Genomic DNA, 15,767 nt, shown 5'->3' on the forward strand with positions numbered 1-15,767 from the left:
TAATTCGTGATAACATTATTAACTTTTTATATTTCTTCTCTCTCTGGTCTCAGGAAATGGATATTGTCGCTCTGAAGCTGTTGTTATCGTTCTTCTGACCAAACGATCTATGGCTAAGCGGATCTATGCCACAATAGTTAATGCTGGAACTAACACTGATGGCTTTAAGGAGCAAGGTAGGCCTTCAGCCTCTGAAAAGTGCCATATGTACAGAACTATTCAGTATAGAGTCCTTGTCACCGAGAACAGCCTGTTATGGGAATCTTCACATGTGTGAAGATTTTTTATTGTTTGGGTTCTTGATTCTTTCTGTTTTGGTGGTGCAAGGTTCTGGACCCTGTTTTGTATAGAAGTTGAAGGAGAAGAGTGGTAGCTTCTACAGTAGAAAGTATCAAATATGTTCTGTTGCCAGCTTTAGCCTACCTCAGGACATGTCTCCACTAACTTCTGCCCTGATGGTAGTAATGTAGGTGCTGTTATGACTGTAAGACTTTCCCTACTGCTGTCACATTTCTCCCACTTCAATTATGGAGGCACCAAGATTTATATGTTCTGCTTGATCTAGACATTTCTACACCAGTTTAATTCATTGTTTTAGGTTCATATATGGCTCCTTTGTACTTCTTCCAAAGCGTTTGAGAGTCTTACTGTGTTTGGTGCTAAGGACATTGTTGTAAATCCTGAATAAAAAGGCTCTCTTCGCTCATTTTTAATCTGGTAGTCCCAAGCAGTTGAAAGGGTGCTAAAATGGGAGCAGGAAGCATCTGCTAGGAGAGAGACACTGATAGCAGTTTTTCTTCTAGGTGTGACATTTCCATCTGGAGAGATGCAGCAGCAGTTGATTAGCTCTTTGTACAGAGAAAGTGGTATCAGTCCTGAAGAAGTGGAATATGTAGAAGCTCATGGGACAGGCACCAAGGTCAGCATAGCCCCTTTGGTTTTGGAGTGTTTTCTTCTCCTTTTTTTTCATCCCTTGCATCCCTTGCCACACTTTCCCATGAAATTATTCTCTGCCTCTCCAAAATGAACTATATTTATCCCTTCTACCAGTTACTGGAATTCGCCACTTCTGGATTTTCCCCAGCCATCTTAATCTTTCAGATTTCTCTCTAGCGGTGGGTTTTGGAAGTGTTAGCTAACAGCCGTTCTGATTCTCTTCCCACTAGGCTGGAGATCCACAGGAATTAAATAGCATTGTAAATGTCTTCTGTAAATGTGAGAGAGAACCACTGAAGATTGGATCCACCAAATCAAACATGGGTCATCCAGAGCCTGCTGCTGGGCTTGCTGCATTAGCCAAGGTAACAGGTGGCTTGAGAAGGAAAATTGGGCAAGGGAGGAAACACAACAGTATGGGGTTGGTTTGTTTTGGTTAATGTTTGTGTGATGTAAAGAGAATTTGTACGCATGGAGTGTAAGAAGTTTACTGGTAATGAGAAGAACTCAGGTGATTCTCTTATCTACTTGCTTCACCTGCAAATACTTTTTAAAGCTATGGTGGCTATTCTGCAAGCTGGACACAAATGCTGTGATCCTCTGCTGTGTACACACGTACACATCAGTTTCCCCTTTCCTACTGAATACAGGAGCATAAGTCTGCTCAGAATAAAGGATTTGGGATCAATTCATTGATTATCCTTACACTGGACCTTCCAACAGAACTCTACTGCAAGTCATTTGGGTTTGAAGGGTGTACAACTCAAAGCATTTAAATGTTTAGAGTAGGTGGCAATGACCTATGATAATAGCCAGAATGGGCTTTCAGTGCCAAAAGAGTAGCTGATCCTTCTGGCTGTTCATCAGGGATGTATCATCTCTTCCTTTTCTCTTGTGTTGTCATGAAGCCAGGTGAGCTCTTTAGGATGAGGCTACTAGCTTGAATAACTGGTTGTCTTAGCAACCAGCCTACTAACAACTGCTGTAGGCAGACAATTGCGTATTGGCTCTGGCCGCTAAACTGCTTAGCAGAGGGCTAGCTGATGTTCACGCTTGGTTGTAAGCCTATTACTGACAGCCTTAGAGCCACATAAATTGGAGTCACATAACACTGTCGCTGATAGAATTTTAGACTCCTTAAAGTGGTTATTGTTACCTGAATACATATAGCTTGCTGTGAATATCCACATCTGCAAAAAAAAAAAAAAACATGGAAGTTTTGTGAAGTGAAGTGTGATGAAGGGAACAGGATCTGAAAGGGGGAGAAAGATGATGTAATATTCATAGTAGCCAGGCTGCTTTTCCAGCAAGACTGTGTGGATTCCCAGTTAGAAAGGGCCTGGAAGCTAAAATTAAAAGCCTCCATGCTCACCTTCACTGCAGACTTCTTGCACAAACATAAAATTTGCATAGGTGAAGTAGGTACTGCCTCAGTAGCATCAGTAACCCTATTCTCTGAAGTGTGCCTTTATCTAAACATCAGGAGAGCTGCTTTAGTGTATGCTATGTTGTCATTTACAGTAAAACTGTAACAACAAAAGAATGTGTGTCACAAGAATATTTAGAGTACCAAACTGTTTTTTCTTCCAGGTCATTCTCTCTCTGGAACATGGGCTGTGGGCTCCAAATCTTCATTTCAATACTCCGAATCCAGATATTCCTGGTTTACAAGATGGCTCTTTGGAGGTAATTTGTAAGCCAACACCAGTGAAAGGTGGCCTTGTCAGTATCAACTCTTTTGGCTTTGGTGGTGCTAATGCTCACGTCATTCTGAGGCCAAATGAGAACAAACGCCAGCCTCCGGAGACTTGTAACATACCAAGATTGGTTCAAGTTTGTGGCAGAACCCAGGAAGCTGTGGAAATACTAATTCAAGAGAGCAAAAAACATGGAGGATGCAGCCCATTTGTAAGCCTGCTCAGTGATATCTCTGCAATTCCCGTATCCTCCATGCCCTACAGGGGCTACACACTGGTTGGCACTGAGAGTGACATACAAGAGATTCAGCAAGTTCAAGCGTCTGGTAGACCACTATGGTACATCTGTTCAGGTAAGTGTGCAGCAGTGAGTCCAGGCATCTGCATTCTTCTGTAGTTCTGGGGCTTGAGCAATTTGTTTCTGTGCTCTAATATTGTGTTTCACTCTAGCATGAAGAAATGTCTTGCAACCCTGTGATATGTCTAGAAGGCTTAGGTTTCCTGTGTTTTATCTAACCCTTCCAGCTTTGCTATCTTCTGATGTTAGCAAACTCCAGAAAAATAAAAAGCAATGCCCAATTTAGAGGATATTAGAAATGTAGAATGTTTTGCTTGTAGAATTCTTTCCCTGCTAGAGCAAGTGTGTGATGTCTACTTCTTTCATGGAGGATTACTAAAGCACACTTTCTCCTTGTGTATCCTGCAGGCATGGGAACACAGTGGAAAGGTATGGGCCTGAGCCTTATGAAGTTGGATTTGTTTCGCCAGTCGATACTGCGCTCAGACCAGGCTTTAAAGAACACAGGTCTGAAGGTCTCAGACCTGCTTCTGCAAGCAGATGACAATACTTTTGATGAGACTGTCCATGCATTTGTTGGACTAGCTGCTATTCAGGTAAGACTCAAATGACTGGTGGAGAGGGTCATGCTAGTGTGTCTTGCCATTAGCAATAATAATAAACTAATTACCAATTGTAATAAACTGGAGGCAGAGCTTTGAAACTAATCTGGAAAGCTTGCCTCCAACTTGTACATATATGCGCACTTGGCAACATTCTGTTGCTGGAAATACTTTCTTAATATTTTCTTAATATTTCTTAGTATACTTTCCACTTTAGATGGAAAGCTGTATATCAGGCAAAATGGACAGTTGGCTCATGCGGCTTTGAAATTCTGCTGAAGCTGCAGTTGTGAGGGGGAGAAAAGCAGGGAGGCCAAGAAAAAAAGACATTTTGTAATGTATTCAGTAGTGCTGTGTGACTTTTGAGGCCTGACATCTGCTTAGTGTCTGACATGGAATCACTAATCCTGCTTTTTCTTGCAGATTGCCCAGATTGATATGCTGAAGGCTGCAGGTCTGCAACCTGATGGGATTTTGGGCCATTCAGTGGGTGAATTAGCTTGTGGCTATGCAGATAACTGCTTAAGTCATGAAGAAGCCATTCTTGCCGCCTATTGGCGGGGAAGATGTGTTAAAGAGGCAAAATTGCCCCCAGGAGGAATGGCTGCTGTTGGTAGGTGTACCTTTACTAAAAGAGTGACACAGCAAAGTGCATCTGATCTCTGTGGGCTCCAAAATGTGTTGGTGGAGACATTCATGTCTGTTAATCTGCCTCTTCTTAACAGGTTATTAGATAGTGGTAGTGGATTAAGGGTTGGATTTGATGATCTCAGAGGTCCTTTCCAACCAGTGTGATTCTGTGATTCTCTGTATATATTCACACACATGTATTTAAATTATTTTAAAAATATAGATGTATATATTTCTGATATATTTTGTAATCTTCTGTGGGGTTCAGGTTCTTCCTGTGACTTGGACCCATATAATAAATGACCAGATGCCGGATGTGTTAAGCTAGTTTAAGCCACTAGGATTTTGATTTCTATGGATATTTTGTTGCTCCCAGTTTCTGTGGGTCAGGTTCATGTGTTCTCTCTTCTGTTGTAACTTGGATTTCTAAGGGCAATATGAGGCAGAACAGCCAATTCTGTAGATTCTTTGAAAGTGTGTGGGATGATACAAATAATTCAGTCCTTTATTCTTGTGCTCAGTATCACAGTGATAGATGGCATGCTAAAGCTCTGAGGTAAATACCCATAGCTTTTGCAGAATCACTTTTGTGGAAAGGAGGCATGTCCATCTTTCTCTTAAGAAGCCTTCCAGTTTTTGCAAAATGCTGAATCAAGCACATTGATTGTGCAGTTAAGATTATGAGGCTCACTGCTAGAAACACTGGTGGTGTTCTGATGTCTTCCTTCTGCAGGTCTGACATGGGAAGAATGTAAGCAACAGTGTCCTCCAAATGTGGTACCAGCCTGTCACAACTCTGAAGACACTGTCACTATTTCTGGGCCTCTGGTGAGCACGGAATTAATATGGTGTATATCAGCGTTGTGATTGAGACTGTGAAATTATGGTTTGAAGAAAGTGTGAAGCTGAGTTAAAGATCAGCTGCAAAGGAAAGCTGGACTAAAGTGGTGGGAGGGGATGTGGTGCTTTATATAAACTTAAACACTCAAATGTCTTATTAGAGGAAGTAATATTAGTGCCTCAGTAAGGTAGTAATAAAATATTTTATGCTAAATAGTTTTACACCTGTGGATATAATGAGTGAAAAATTATATGAGAATGGCAATAAGCTCATCCCAGATGTGGCTCCCCTTAAGTGGCAAGTGATGAAGGGCATGGGGGAAGTACAGTGACTTATACAGATCCCAAGTATGTTGAGAGTCTTTACTTCTAGTTCACTTATATTCCTCTTTTTAGGCCACCGTGAGTGAGTTTGTAGCCAAACTGAAAAAGGCTGGTGTATTCGCAAAGGAGGTGCGCAGTGCTGGAGTTGCGTTTCATTCCCATTATATGGCATCTATTGCACCAGTGCTTCTCAGTGCCCTGAAAAAGGTAAGGCTGCCAAACTACGGCCCCCATGGCTTACACTCAGGCACCTGGATTTGAGTATGGGTGATGCTAATGGAGATCCTTTCTTTAGTAGAAGAAAATCTCTTGAAGAACATGTAGAGCTTGGAGACCTAAGGTTTAAAATCTATGGCCTCAAGCAGAAAGATGTCCTGAGCAATCAAGTTGGAAAAAATGGCCTATGAAAAGGAAGGGCTGCTTGCTTGTGCCCATCTTACTTTGTCTATGATATGTAACTTTTCCTCCTGTCCTTCTTGCTTGTCTATCTGTAGGTAATTCCACACCCTAAACCACGTTCAGCACGATGGATCAGTACATCTATCCCTGAATCTCAGTGGCAGAGTGATCTAGCTAAGTACTCCTCTGCAGAGTATCATGTGAACAACCTAGTGAGTCCAGTGCTGTTCCACGAAGGTCTGAAGCATATTCCAGAGAATGCTGTTGTAGTGGAGATTGCTCCACATGCTCTTTTACAGGTATTGAATTTAACTGTGTCTCTATGATACATACCATTGATATGAGAGTCTGAAGACCAGGGAATACTGCTTGCTTCTTTTTGGTTTTTTCTCCCTATTTGTGAAAACACTTTCTCCCTCCATTACTTCTGAGTCTCTCCTAGTTTGATGCTTGTTTTATTTAGGGGGGTGGTGTATGTTAATATTAAAAATAAAATAATACTATAAATCCCAACACCAGCAGCCTACCACTTCCCAACCAAGACATTCATATTGTTCCCTTTATTCATTGCCATCCATTTCAGATAGCTGATAGCCAGCTCTGAACTGTGCAATGAGCAAGAGAAACATTTCATTTTTGGGTCTAATGTGACAAGAAATTCAAGACTAACAGTCCTTCTCTATTAAAAATATGTTACCACTATACACTGAATTTCGTTCAAGGTTCTAGTCTTCAAAAATACTCCAGTAGTGATTGTTGTCCTCCCTTTGCTCAGACCAAGTAGTCTGAGACCACAGGAGCTTTCTTCCTTCATAAACTTCTTTCCTCTAATGATCAGATCATTATTCCTTTCTCCTCACTCATCTTTGTGGAATTAGGTCCATAGTAGAGGATGCAGAATGTGAGGTACATTAGGATGCACTTGCTCCTCAAGAACAGTGCTATGGGCTCGTACCTACCTGTCTGTTAAGTATCAAGGACTGGAGGACTGCTCTCACTTTTTTTTTTTTTAATTATTTTTTCCTTTGGTCTGTGGCATGGAAGAGGATAGAAGTCTTAAGAATCACAGTTGCTTGTGAATTAATTTTAATAATTAATAACTCAACAGTGCTTCTGAGTTCCAATGCAGTATATATTATGCCCTGTTATTTTTATTTATGTTTTGAAAGTGACTTGAAAGGAGAAGCAGAGCTTTTAAATCAGCAGATATTTTTTATTATTATGCTTCATGTTAGAGTCATTGTACAATTCTCGACTCTAATGCAAGTGATTAGAAGTTAAATCATCTGCGTTTGAGAGTGTTTGCATTTTCTCTTGCCCCTTCACCCCTTTTCCCATTTAAAGACTATGGGATCAAATTGAAGAGAAGATACAAGCTGGGTCCGATGTTCAAGGCAGCATTGTTTTCATTTAATAGCTGTTGCTTGGAAAATGCTCTAGCATGCTTCAGACTAAAAAGGGCTGCTCTGGGGAGCAAAGGCCTCAGCTGTATGGTGTGAGTGGGAGGGTTGAGAAGGGTGATCTCGCAGTTCTTGAAGTGCAGCTTTTGTTTCCACTTGACAGTCTGCTTGGGAAAGGAAGATTTGTGTTTTGGCAGAATTTCAGGAGTATTACACAGGTTCTGCTTTACCAGATGTACAACTTCTTGGATTGCTGGAAGAGTATTGTGCTGCTCTTGTTGAATGTTAAAATGGTGTAGATTCTAGCACCTAGCACAGAACTCTTGGCACAGAAACAGAAGTGGTTGGAGATCTATAGAGAAAAATATAGAGACAAAGTAGTAAGTAATGGTTTCTACCAGTGACTTATGGACTCTACTTGACCAGGCTATCTTGAAGAGAACTTTGAAACCAACTTGCACCATTCTACCTTTGATGAAGAAAGACCACAAAAATAATTTGGAGTTCTTCCTGACACAGGCTGGAAAGATTCACTTAACTGGGTAAGGAGACTAAGAGAGGAGGCGGGTTATCTAAGAGGGAGTGGGTGATCAGTTAGGAAAGAATTCAAGTCTCTAGCATGCATGTCTTTGCAAGGATGTAATTACTCTTCCAACAAACCTGGAAAAATGGGGTTTATGCCTTTGCTTTTTGTATTTGAATGCTCACTTATGAAACGTTGCCTTGGTTTAGAGACTGATGGGGTTGGGAAAGATGCCTTTTAAAGGGGAGCCTCATTTTACATGCCTACAAACTTAGAAGTAACTCTTGGAAATAAACTTTCCAGTTCTAAGTCTTATAGACTTAGAATTACAAATTTGGCTTCGCTAGGGGTTCATGTACTCTTGGAGAAATCTATCAGATGTACAGCCCAAGACCAATTACTGACTGACCTCTTAAGTATTTTTTTATTTTAAATTTACCAAGTTTTTTTCTCCCTTCTCCCTTCTCCTCCTCCCATTGTCTCAATATCCCTCTTTTTAATCTTTCTAGGATAAATGTTCTTGGAAATAACTTGTTCCCACCTGTGGAATACCCTGTCCCAGTGGGAACACCCCTTATTTCTCCATACATCAAATGGGACCACAGTCAGGACTGGGATGTTCCAAAAGCTGAAGACTTCCCTTCAGGTTCCAAAGGCTCTGCATCTGCTTCAATCTACAATATTGGTGTGTTTGCTTATTTGGGTTTTTTTGTTCGGTTGTCTCTTTCCTGCTGCATTTCTGTTGTAAAATTAGGAAAAGTATATTAAAGCAGCATCCTTGAAGCTACGTTCTGACGCTTAATGTGTAGGTTGGTTTGGATTGGAGAAGTCTGGATCTGCTTCTGAAATGGCATGAGAGTATCAACAGAGTCGGAAAATGTCTTGGTTCGTACTCATGGTAGTTTTAAGAGCTGCGTGTTACCAGGCAGGATAGTTAGGAAAAGGACTACACCCTCTTTTAGACATTGAGGGGAAAATACCTCATTATTAGGGTGTTTTTATGATTTTTACTCTGCTCTTTATTTTTTGGCAGATGTGAGTCCTGACTCTCCTGACCACTACTTGGTTGGTCACTGCATTGATGGCAGAGTCCTCTACCCAGCAACTGGGTACCTAGTGCTGGCTTGGCGGACTCTGGCACGGTCCCTTGGCATGGTTATGGAGCAAACAGCTGTTAAGTTTGAAGATGTCACAATTCATCAGGCAACTATCCTTCCCAAAAATGGTGAGTGAGGAGTGCTGGTACAACTGCAAAACTGTGTAGTGAAGGGGAAGAGAGAGGGAGAAAAGAAATGTGAGCATAAGGTGAGGAGGAACACTGGAAAAAGATTATAAAGAAGAGTGCAATATGACTGAAGTAAATTCATACAGTCAAGTAGCACATGTTATGGTCATATTTGTTACATGTAATGCACAGTGGAGGTGGTGAAAGAGAGCTCTGATCAAGGATAGTAGCAATGAATGACCTCACGGTCCTGTCTTCATTTTTCATTGCAGGATCAGTACAGCTGGAAGTAAGACTTATGCCTGCTTCCCACAGCTTTGAGGTGTCAGGCAATGGGAATCTGGCTGTGAGTGGTAAGTGAAGGAAGTGTAAGTTTATGTACTGTCCTACTAAAATCCTTTTTTTTTATGGCCACTGATTTCTTATTCTTGCCACTTTGCCCATCAGGGAAGATTTCCCTCCTAGAAAACACTGCTCTGAAGCCAGCTGACTTTCAGACTCGAGCAGGCATGGGCTTAAAGCCTGGCCTCTTGAAAGAAGACATTTACCAAGAGCTGCATTTACGTGGATATAATTATGGACCAACTTTCCAGGGCGTTCTGGAATGCAACAGTGAAGGTAGATTTACTTTCTGTAGAAGAATTATGAGAATGGTTATTGTAACAATTAATAATTCCATTGGTCTTGATCCATTGGTGTGATAATGGAGAACAACTGAGGAAAAGCTGTTACGTCCAATCTAGAACTGACTGTTGGGGTTTGCAGGGGAAGCTGGGTACATACAGGAGACTGTATTTGATAAGCAGGGACTTCTGGCATCTCTTGAATGCCTAAGTCACAGTGAGGCTTCTCCTTCTGCAGCTAGCGCAGCCAAAGTTCTGTGGAATGGGAACTGGGTGACCTTCCTTGACACCCTGCTACACGTGATAATCTTGTCTGACACTGGACGCAGTTTACGCTTACCCACCAGGATTCGTTCCGTGTGTGTTGACCCAGTGCTGCATCAGGAGATGGTGTGCCGGTACCAGGACAATGTAGAAGGTAATGTATCTAATGCTTGGGGTTTTGATAGTTGCTTTAACTGCCATGTGGATAAATGTATGAGTTCCTAAGAAATCAGAGGGACTTTGGGAGGGATCTCTCTTTAGTCTCCAAGCCATTCTGCAGGTCTTACTGAAGCTTCAGAGCTATAACAGTCTGACAGCACTGTTCATCTGATCACCTTGAATAAAGTACTTGTAGTGCTTGATGTAAACTTAAATTTCTTTTCTCTCTTTCAGCTTGTGATGCTGTTGTCGACCTCTGTCTTGATCGCCTTCAGGCAGGGGGTGTTCAGATCGATGGTCTTCATGCTTCTGTGGCACCACGACGACAACAGGAACGGATGACTCCTACCCTGGAAAAGTTCTGCTTCGTTCCCTATACTGAGAGTGACTGTTTGTCTTCCAATGTCCATCTGCATGACTGTTTGGATCACTGCAAAGGTATATTGGGATTGGTTTCTTGTCACACTAGGGCAATCCTTCAGCCTGACAGAATTGTCTGAGAGAAGCTGTTCATACTACTTCAGAACATCCAAGAAATGAAGTTTTGGTCTCTGTAGAAGACTTCAGGAGTAGTCCTATGCCAGTACACTTGCTAGAGGCTAAAAAAGTTCCGATTTTTTTTTTTTTAAGCTCTGCTGGCGGTGAATTTTATATCTTGATACAGCAATTTTTAATTCTTTATTAGTAAAGTGTCTTCATACTCATCCTTTGATTTGGCAATACATTTTAAGGATTTCTGGGTTTTTATGCAGTGTCCAAATACTGTCCCCACGGTTTTTTCCCCTTGTGCTGCAGTGGGCTTTTCATTTTATTTTTTATAATTCCATTTCTGATCTGAGTCAGGATGAACTATTTTGCATGTAGTGATAAAGAAAAAAGCATATGTGTTTTTATATCTGTGGAAATTTCCCTCCTTAAATCAGTTAGAAGTTTTCTGTTAGTTGACCTCTTATTAGTCAGTCTTGCCACAGATAATATTTGTGCCACAAAGTGTACTTGTTTGGGGGCAGTAGCTGCTGCACAGTACATCATCATGGGAATGCATGGGAGCATGCACTATATCTTTGTAGCTAGGCTAGTTGTACAAGATACTATAATTTGTGGTGCTGATCAGCTGATGTAGCAAATGGAGGAAAAGCAAAATCTTTTGAAAATCTGACTCTTTATTTTCCCCCTTCTATTCCATAGTTCTGATCCAGAAGATGCAGGCTAAACTAGCAGTGCATGGGGTCAAGTTAGTCATCCCTGGACTGGAAAGTACTGCTGCAAAGTCCTCACCCATACAGAAGGGCCTTCAGCATATCCTTACTGAAATCTGCCATCTGGAACTGAATGGAAACCTCCGTTCTGAGCTGGAACAGATTGTGACTCGAGAGAAAAAGCACTTCCATGATGATCCTCTTCTCAGTGGATTGCTAGATTCTTCAGAGCTGAAGAGTTGCCTGGATGTGGCAGTGGAGAACATGACCAGTCACAGGATGAAGATAATAGAGGTTAGTTGGAAGCCTGGGATGGGACCATAGCTAGACTTCCTCGGATTTCCAGTAATCAGATCACACTGCTCTTGTTCCATGTTTCAAATTGGTTTCTCCTTTTCCTTCCCCTTCTTTTCTCACAGGCTCTTGCAGGAAGTGGGCGTCTGTTCTCTCGTGTCAAAAGCATTCTGAATACTCAGCCCTTGTTGCAAGTGGATTACATTGCCACTGACCGTGTCCTGGAAACTCTTTCAGCTAGTGAAACAGAGCTGCAAGATGCTGGAGTTTCCTCTAGCCAGTGGGATCCATCCAGCCTTCCATCGGGAAATCTGACCAATGCTGACCTGGTGGTATACAACTGTGCAACAAATGTTCTAGGGAACACCACGGAAATTCTTTCTAACTTGGCAGCTGCAGTGAAAGAAGGAGGGTTTGTTTTGCTACACACTCTTCTTAAAGGAGAAACTCTTGGAGAAATTGTCAGTTTCCTTTCCAGTCCAGATCTACAGCAGAAACATAAGTTCCTGCATGAGGTAAGCCATATAGGACAAATAATTTCTTAGTGGACAGGCTGAACTCTGATTGCAGGTGCAGGTGAATGTTGAGTAGACACCACTTGTATTGCTTTCCATGGATGCCCTCTGCAGGAATATGTAATAAATGCTTCTTCAGAAGAGGAGAGATGTGAATTTCCACATACTAGTTTGGGAAAGTAAATCAAGTTAAGTCGGGAAAGCCTTTCTTAGTGCACTGAACGCTACTCATCATCATTTGTGTATCTGTGCAGTCTGAGTGAAAACACTGACCACAACAATGTCTTTGTTGATAAAATAGTGTGCTGCATTGTTGAGTGGGTACAGCTTCATCACAGATCTTAAAAGGTTTCAATATAAGAAATATTATATAAGATATAAGAAATAATATAAGAAAGGTACCCTTTCGGTACCTCTGGGAATGAGACTTTACATGCTTACAAGCATGTAAAGTTAAGTTCTTCTAACATTGAAGTGCTCCCAGAAAGGAAGGCTCTTCCTTTGTACTGTTTTTATTTCTTCCTCTCTCCCCACTTCATCTGATTCTGTAATGATATACAGCAAAATAAGCCCTTGTAAGTGGGGGGCCTGGGGCAGGATGTCTGCTTTAGATTTAGAAACCAGTATATAATGCAGATTAACTATTGACATTGCTGGCACAAGAGAGTGAGTGGCTAAGGCAAGGGTGGCAACTGGGACATCACCTTCTCTGGCAGCTGTTGGACTGAGCAGTAATGAGTACAAGAGTATCTCCATTCTTCGTGATTTTAGGGGCTGTAGCCTCAGCCCTTTATTTCAAAAAACAAGACAGTGGCACTTCTAGTAGTTTCTTCCTTGCTTATAATTGTGCAGTGTGGTAGCTGCATTTTGAATTTTGAAGTTATATGGAATCTAGCCCTTCACTTTGTGCAAAGATTTTTTTTCAAGGAGATTTCTTCAGGGAGTTGTTCAGTTTCACAGCCTACCTAGTAGAGTGGGTTAAAAAGAAGATTATGAAATGCTACTGAAACTGGTAACTTAAAACCTAAACCTGTTTTAATGTCAGTACCCTGGTGTTAGCAAATCCCTTGGATAGGATACATGTGAGTGGTATGTACTTTGTCTACAGAAAATGATACTATGCAGGTAAGAGTGGGCAGGACTTATGGTAGTTCTTAAAGTTTTCTAGATAGGAACACTGTCTCTAGTCCTCAGTATAAAGGATTGTGCTATAAAAACCTTCTGCTGTTTTGTGTCTGGCAGATGAAAAGCAAATGGGTGCTTTTCTAAGATTCTGTAGTCATCTTAATTCACATGGTAGAGCCTCAGTGTTTCTGGATATGCCATACGTAGGTTTTAATTTTTTCATTTCTTGTTTTTCTAAAATGCAGTTTTAATGTAACTTAGGTGTGTGTTTGTTTCATGGCAGTGGTGGTTACTTCTCCCCAGTCCCCTACAGCTGGAGTTTGAGTGACTTAGTTTTTTGTATTCCCTCTGTCCACTTTACTTTTTCTGTTGCAGGCAGGGTTTGTGTGACCTAGAGTGATAACATCCATGTTTCCACTTCTGTTACTTTGTGTGCTGGAATCTCTTCATTATATTTGTCTGTGGAGTTATGCCTTACTTCTGGTATTAAATACTATAGACACATTGGAATACCTTATAGGATCTGACAGCATGGTGACTGTTTTTTGGTTTGGGTTTGTTTGTTTTTCTTTGGCACACCTGGTTGTGTGGTAAGACTAGTTCCCTAATTGGGGCTTCAAGATACTTGTATTTGTACTTCTGCTTTCTGAGGATCTTTCAGGGACAAAAGAGTAGTCTAGGCATGGATCAAATAATCAAGTATGTATTTGTACTGAGATGATGCAGAACAGATGCCAAGATTCAAGCAAAAGCAGAAAAGAGGTAGACAGTGTCTGTTGTTCCTGGTGAAGCTGTCTTTGAGGAGATTCAACATGAAGTATAGATGTGATGTGTATTTTTACTGACTTCTAACTTTTCAGTTAATTGTTGTTTTACCTAATTTGACAGACACAGTGGGAGGACTTATTCAGCAAAGCCTCGCTGAATCTGGTTGCCATGAAGAAATCATTCTTCGGCTCAGTTATTTTCCTGTGTCGCCGACAAGTCCCTGCCAAAACACCCATTTTTCTGCCAGTGGATGAGACCCATTATAAGTGGGTTGAATCTTTAAAGGTGAGAATTCCTGTGTCCTGGATATATGAATTTCTAAATCATTACACTTTCTAAATGAGGTATTTAGCAGTGTTAAAAGGAGTGTGTGTACTTTCCCTGATCCTTGGGGCTTTGAGTACTATGTCCTTTCTGTGGTTCCTAGTAAAACAGCTTGGGGTTTGTCCCGCAGGAGATCTTGGCCGATTCATCCGAGCAGCCTGTGTGGCTGACTGCCACCAGTTGTGGGAACTCGGGAATTTTGGGAATGGTGAATTGCCTCCGCCTTGAATCAGAAGGCCATAGAATCAGGTATGTAAGCATGCCCTTGAGTCACGGTTGAAGATGAGATTTTTTTTTTGTTTGTTTGTTTAGCTTCTTTTCAGACCAGTAACAAACCAAACAAAATTACAACTCTTGGCTTCTAGGTGTGTGTTCATTTCCAACTTGAACCCTTCATCAGCTGTCCCACCCACAAGTCATTCTTCCCTGGAGATGCAGAAGATTGTTCAGGGGGATCTGGTCATGAATGTGTATCGTGATGGGAAGTGGGGCTCCTTCAGGCATCTCCCATTGCAGCAAGGTAACTCCTTCAAGGTCTTGAAGGTAACTTACAGGGCCTTAAGCCTGGATGGATTTTGAGTGGAAAATTAGTAAAATACACACACACACATGTATAGATATAAAAAAATTATTATTTTTAATGGATAATTTGAAATTAATCTGCTCCAGCTCAGAGTGAACAGTAGCATGCCCTGGTGCCAAGAGAGGAGGGATGCGCTCTTTAGGGTATGAGTGGCGTTGCAGGGTAAGAAAGGGCTTCCTGCAGAACAGATAGAGGAGGAAGGAGCCAATTACACAAGAAATCCACTCCTTCTAGAAAGTGTGTGTCTGTGTTAATGTGTGTAAAGTTCCTACTCTTCCTATTTCTGCAGCACAACCTCAGGAGTTGACAGAATATGCCTATGTAAATGTGTTGACTCGTGGAGATCTCTCATCTCTTCGTTGGATTGTCTCCCCACTTCAACACTTCCAGGCAAATAATCCTGATGTTCAACTCTGCAAAGTCTATTATGCATCTCTCAACTTCCGGGACATTATGCTGGCCACAGGAAAGCTTTCTCCAGATGCAATCCCTGGTAGGTTAAAATTACACTAGAAGAAAGTCTGTTTATATGTTACTGGTCTAGAATTTACTCACATTATCTCCTGAATGCTACTTATGTACTGTCTAAAGTGTGCATCATTTTTTGTTTAGCAAGAAAGCTACTTTTGTATACTTTTTTGTATACTTTTTTTGTATGCTTTTTTATACTTTTTTTTGTATACTTTTTTGAAAGGAAGTATAGCCCTGATGCAGGACTGTACACCAAAAAATCCTAAGTTCTGTTTCCAGTTGCAGTCTCATTTTTCATATGACAAAACTAATAAATCTGTGAGGAAACATTACTAGACCCATTGCTTAGATATCAAGCATGAGGTGACACAACTTGATGGAGGTTCAGAGACGGGCAAAGTACACACCAAGGTGAGGATGTTGATGTCTCATACTGCTGGTCATGCTTTGCTTCTAAGGGAGAAAAATGCAAGGTAAAGTAATCTCTTGCCTACAAAATTAAGGTGATAATATCTCTCAGAGTCAAGAATTAATGTCGTGTCTGTTAAATGGTTTTAAAACGCCACTT

General features: G+C 41.2%; 1 protein-coding gene across 1 annotated transcript in view; it reads left to right on the plus strand.

Moving 5' to 3' along the window:
* FASN (fatty acid synthase) overlaps window positions 1-15,767 on the plus strand; it is a 37,496-nt gene that overhangs the window by 9,343 nt on the left and 12,386 nt on the right. Inside the window, exons 6-27 of the mRNA XM_071764412.1 lie at window positions 54-176; window positions 804-919; window positions 1,167-1,301; window positions 2,527-2,986; window positions 3,340-3,527; window positions 3,957-4,146; window positions 4,897-4,991; window positions 5,400-5,534; window positions 5,822-6,025; window positions 7,553-7,668; window positions 8,159-8,334; window positions 8,683-8,874; window positions 9,147-9,227; window positions 9,322-9,492; window positions 9,736-9,915; window positions 10,155-10,358; window positions 11,109-11,413; window positions 11,539-11,928; window positions 13,942-14,106; window positions 14,276-14,394; window positions 14,511-14,665; window positions 15,018-15,221. Coding sequence (XP_071620513.1) covers window positions 54-176; window positions 804-919; window positions 1,167-1,301; window positions 2,527-2,986; window positions 3,340-3,527; window positions 3,957-4,146; window positions 4,897-4,991; window positions 5,400-5,534; window positions 5,822-6,025; window positions 7,553-7,668; window positions 8,159-8,334; window positions 8,683-8,874; window positions 9,147-9,227; window positions 9,322-9,492; window positions 9,736-9,915; window positions 10,155-10,358; window positions 11,109-11,413; window positions 11,539-11,928; window positions 13,942-14,106; window positions 14,276-14,394; window positions 14,511-14,665; window positions 15,018-15,221 — 4,104 coding nt within the window. The remainder of the gene's footprint in view (window positions 1-53; window positions 177-803; window positions 920-1,166; window positions 1,302-2,526; window positions 2,987-3,339; window positions 3,528-3,956; window positions 4,147-4,896; window positions 4,992-5,399; window positions 5,535-5,821; window positions 6,026-7,552; window positions 7,669-8,158; window positions 8,335-8,682; window positions 8,875-9,146; window positions 9,228-9,321; window positions 9,493-9,735; window positions 9,916-10,154; window positions 10,359-11,108; window positions 11,414-11,538; window positions 11,929-13,941; window positions 14,107-14,275; window positions 14,395-14,510; window positions 14,666-15,017; window positions 15,222-15,767) is intronic.

This window comes from Heliangelus exortis, chromosome 20 (genome assembly GCF_036169615.1).
Source record: "Heliangelus exortis chromosome 20, bHelExo1.hap1, whole genome shotgun sequence".
NCBI classification, from domain to species: Eukaryota; Metazoa; Chordata; class Aves; order Apodiformes; family Trochilidae; genus Heliangelus; species Heliangelus exortis.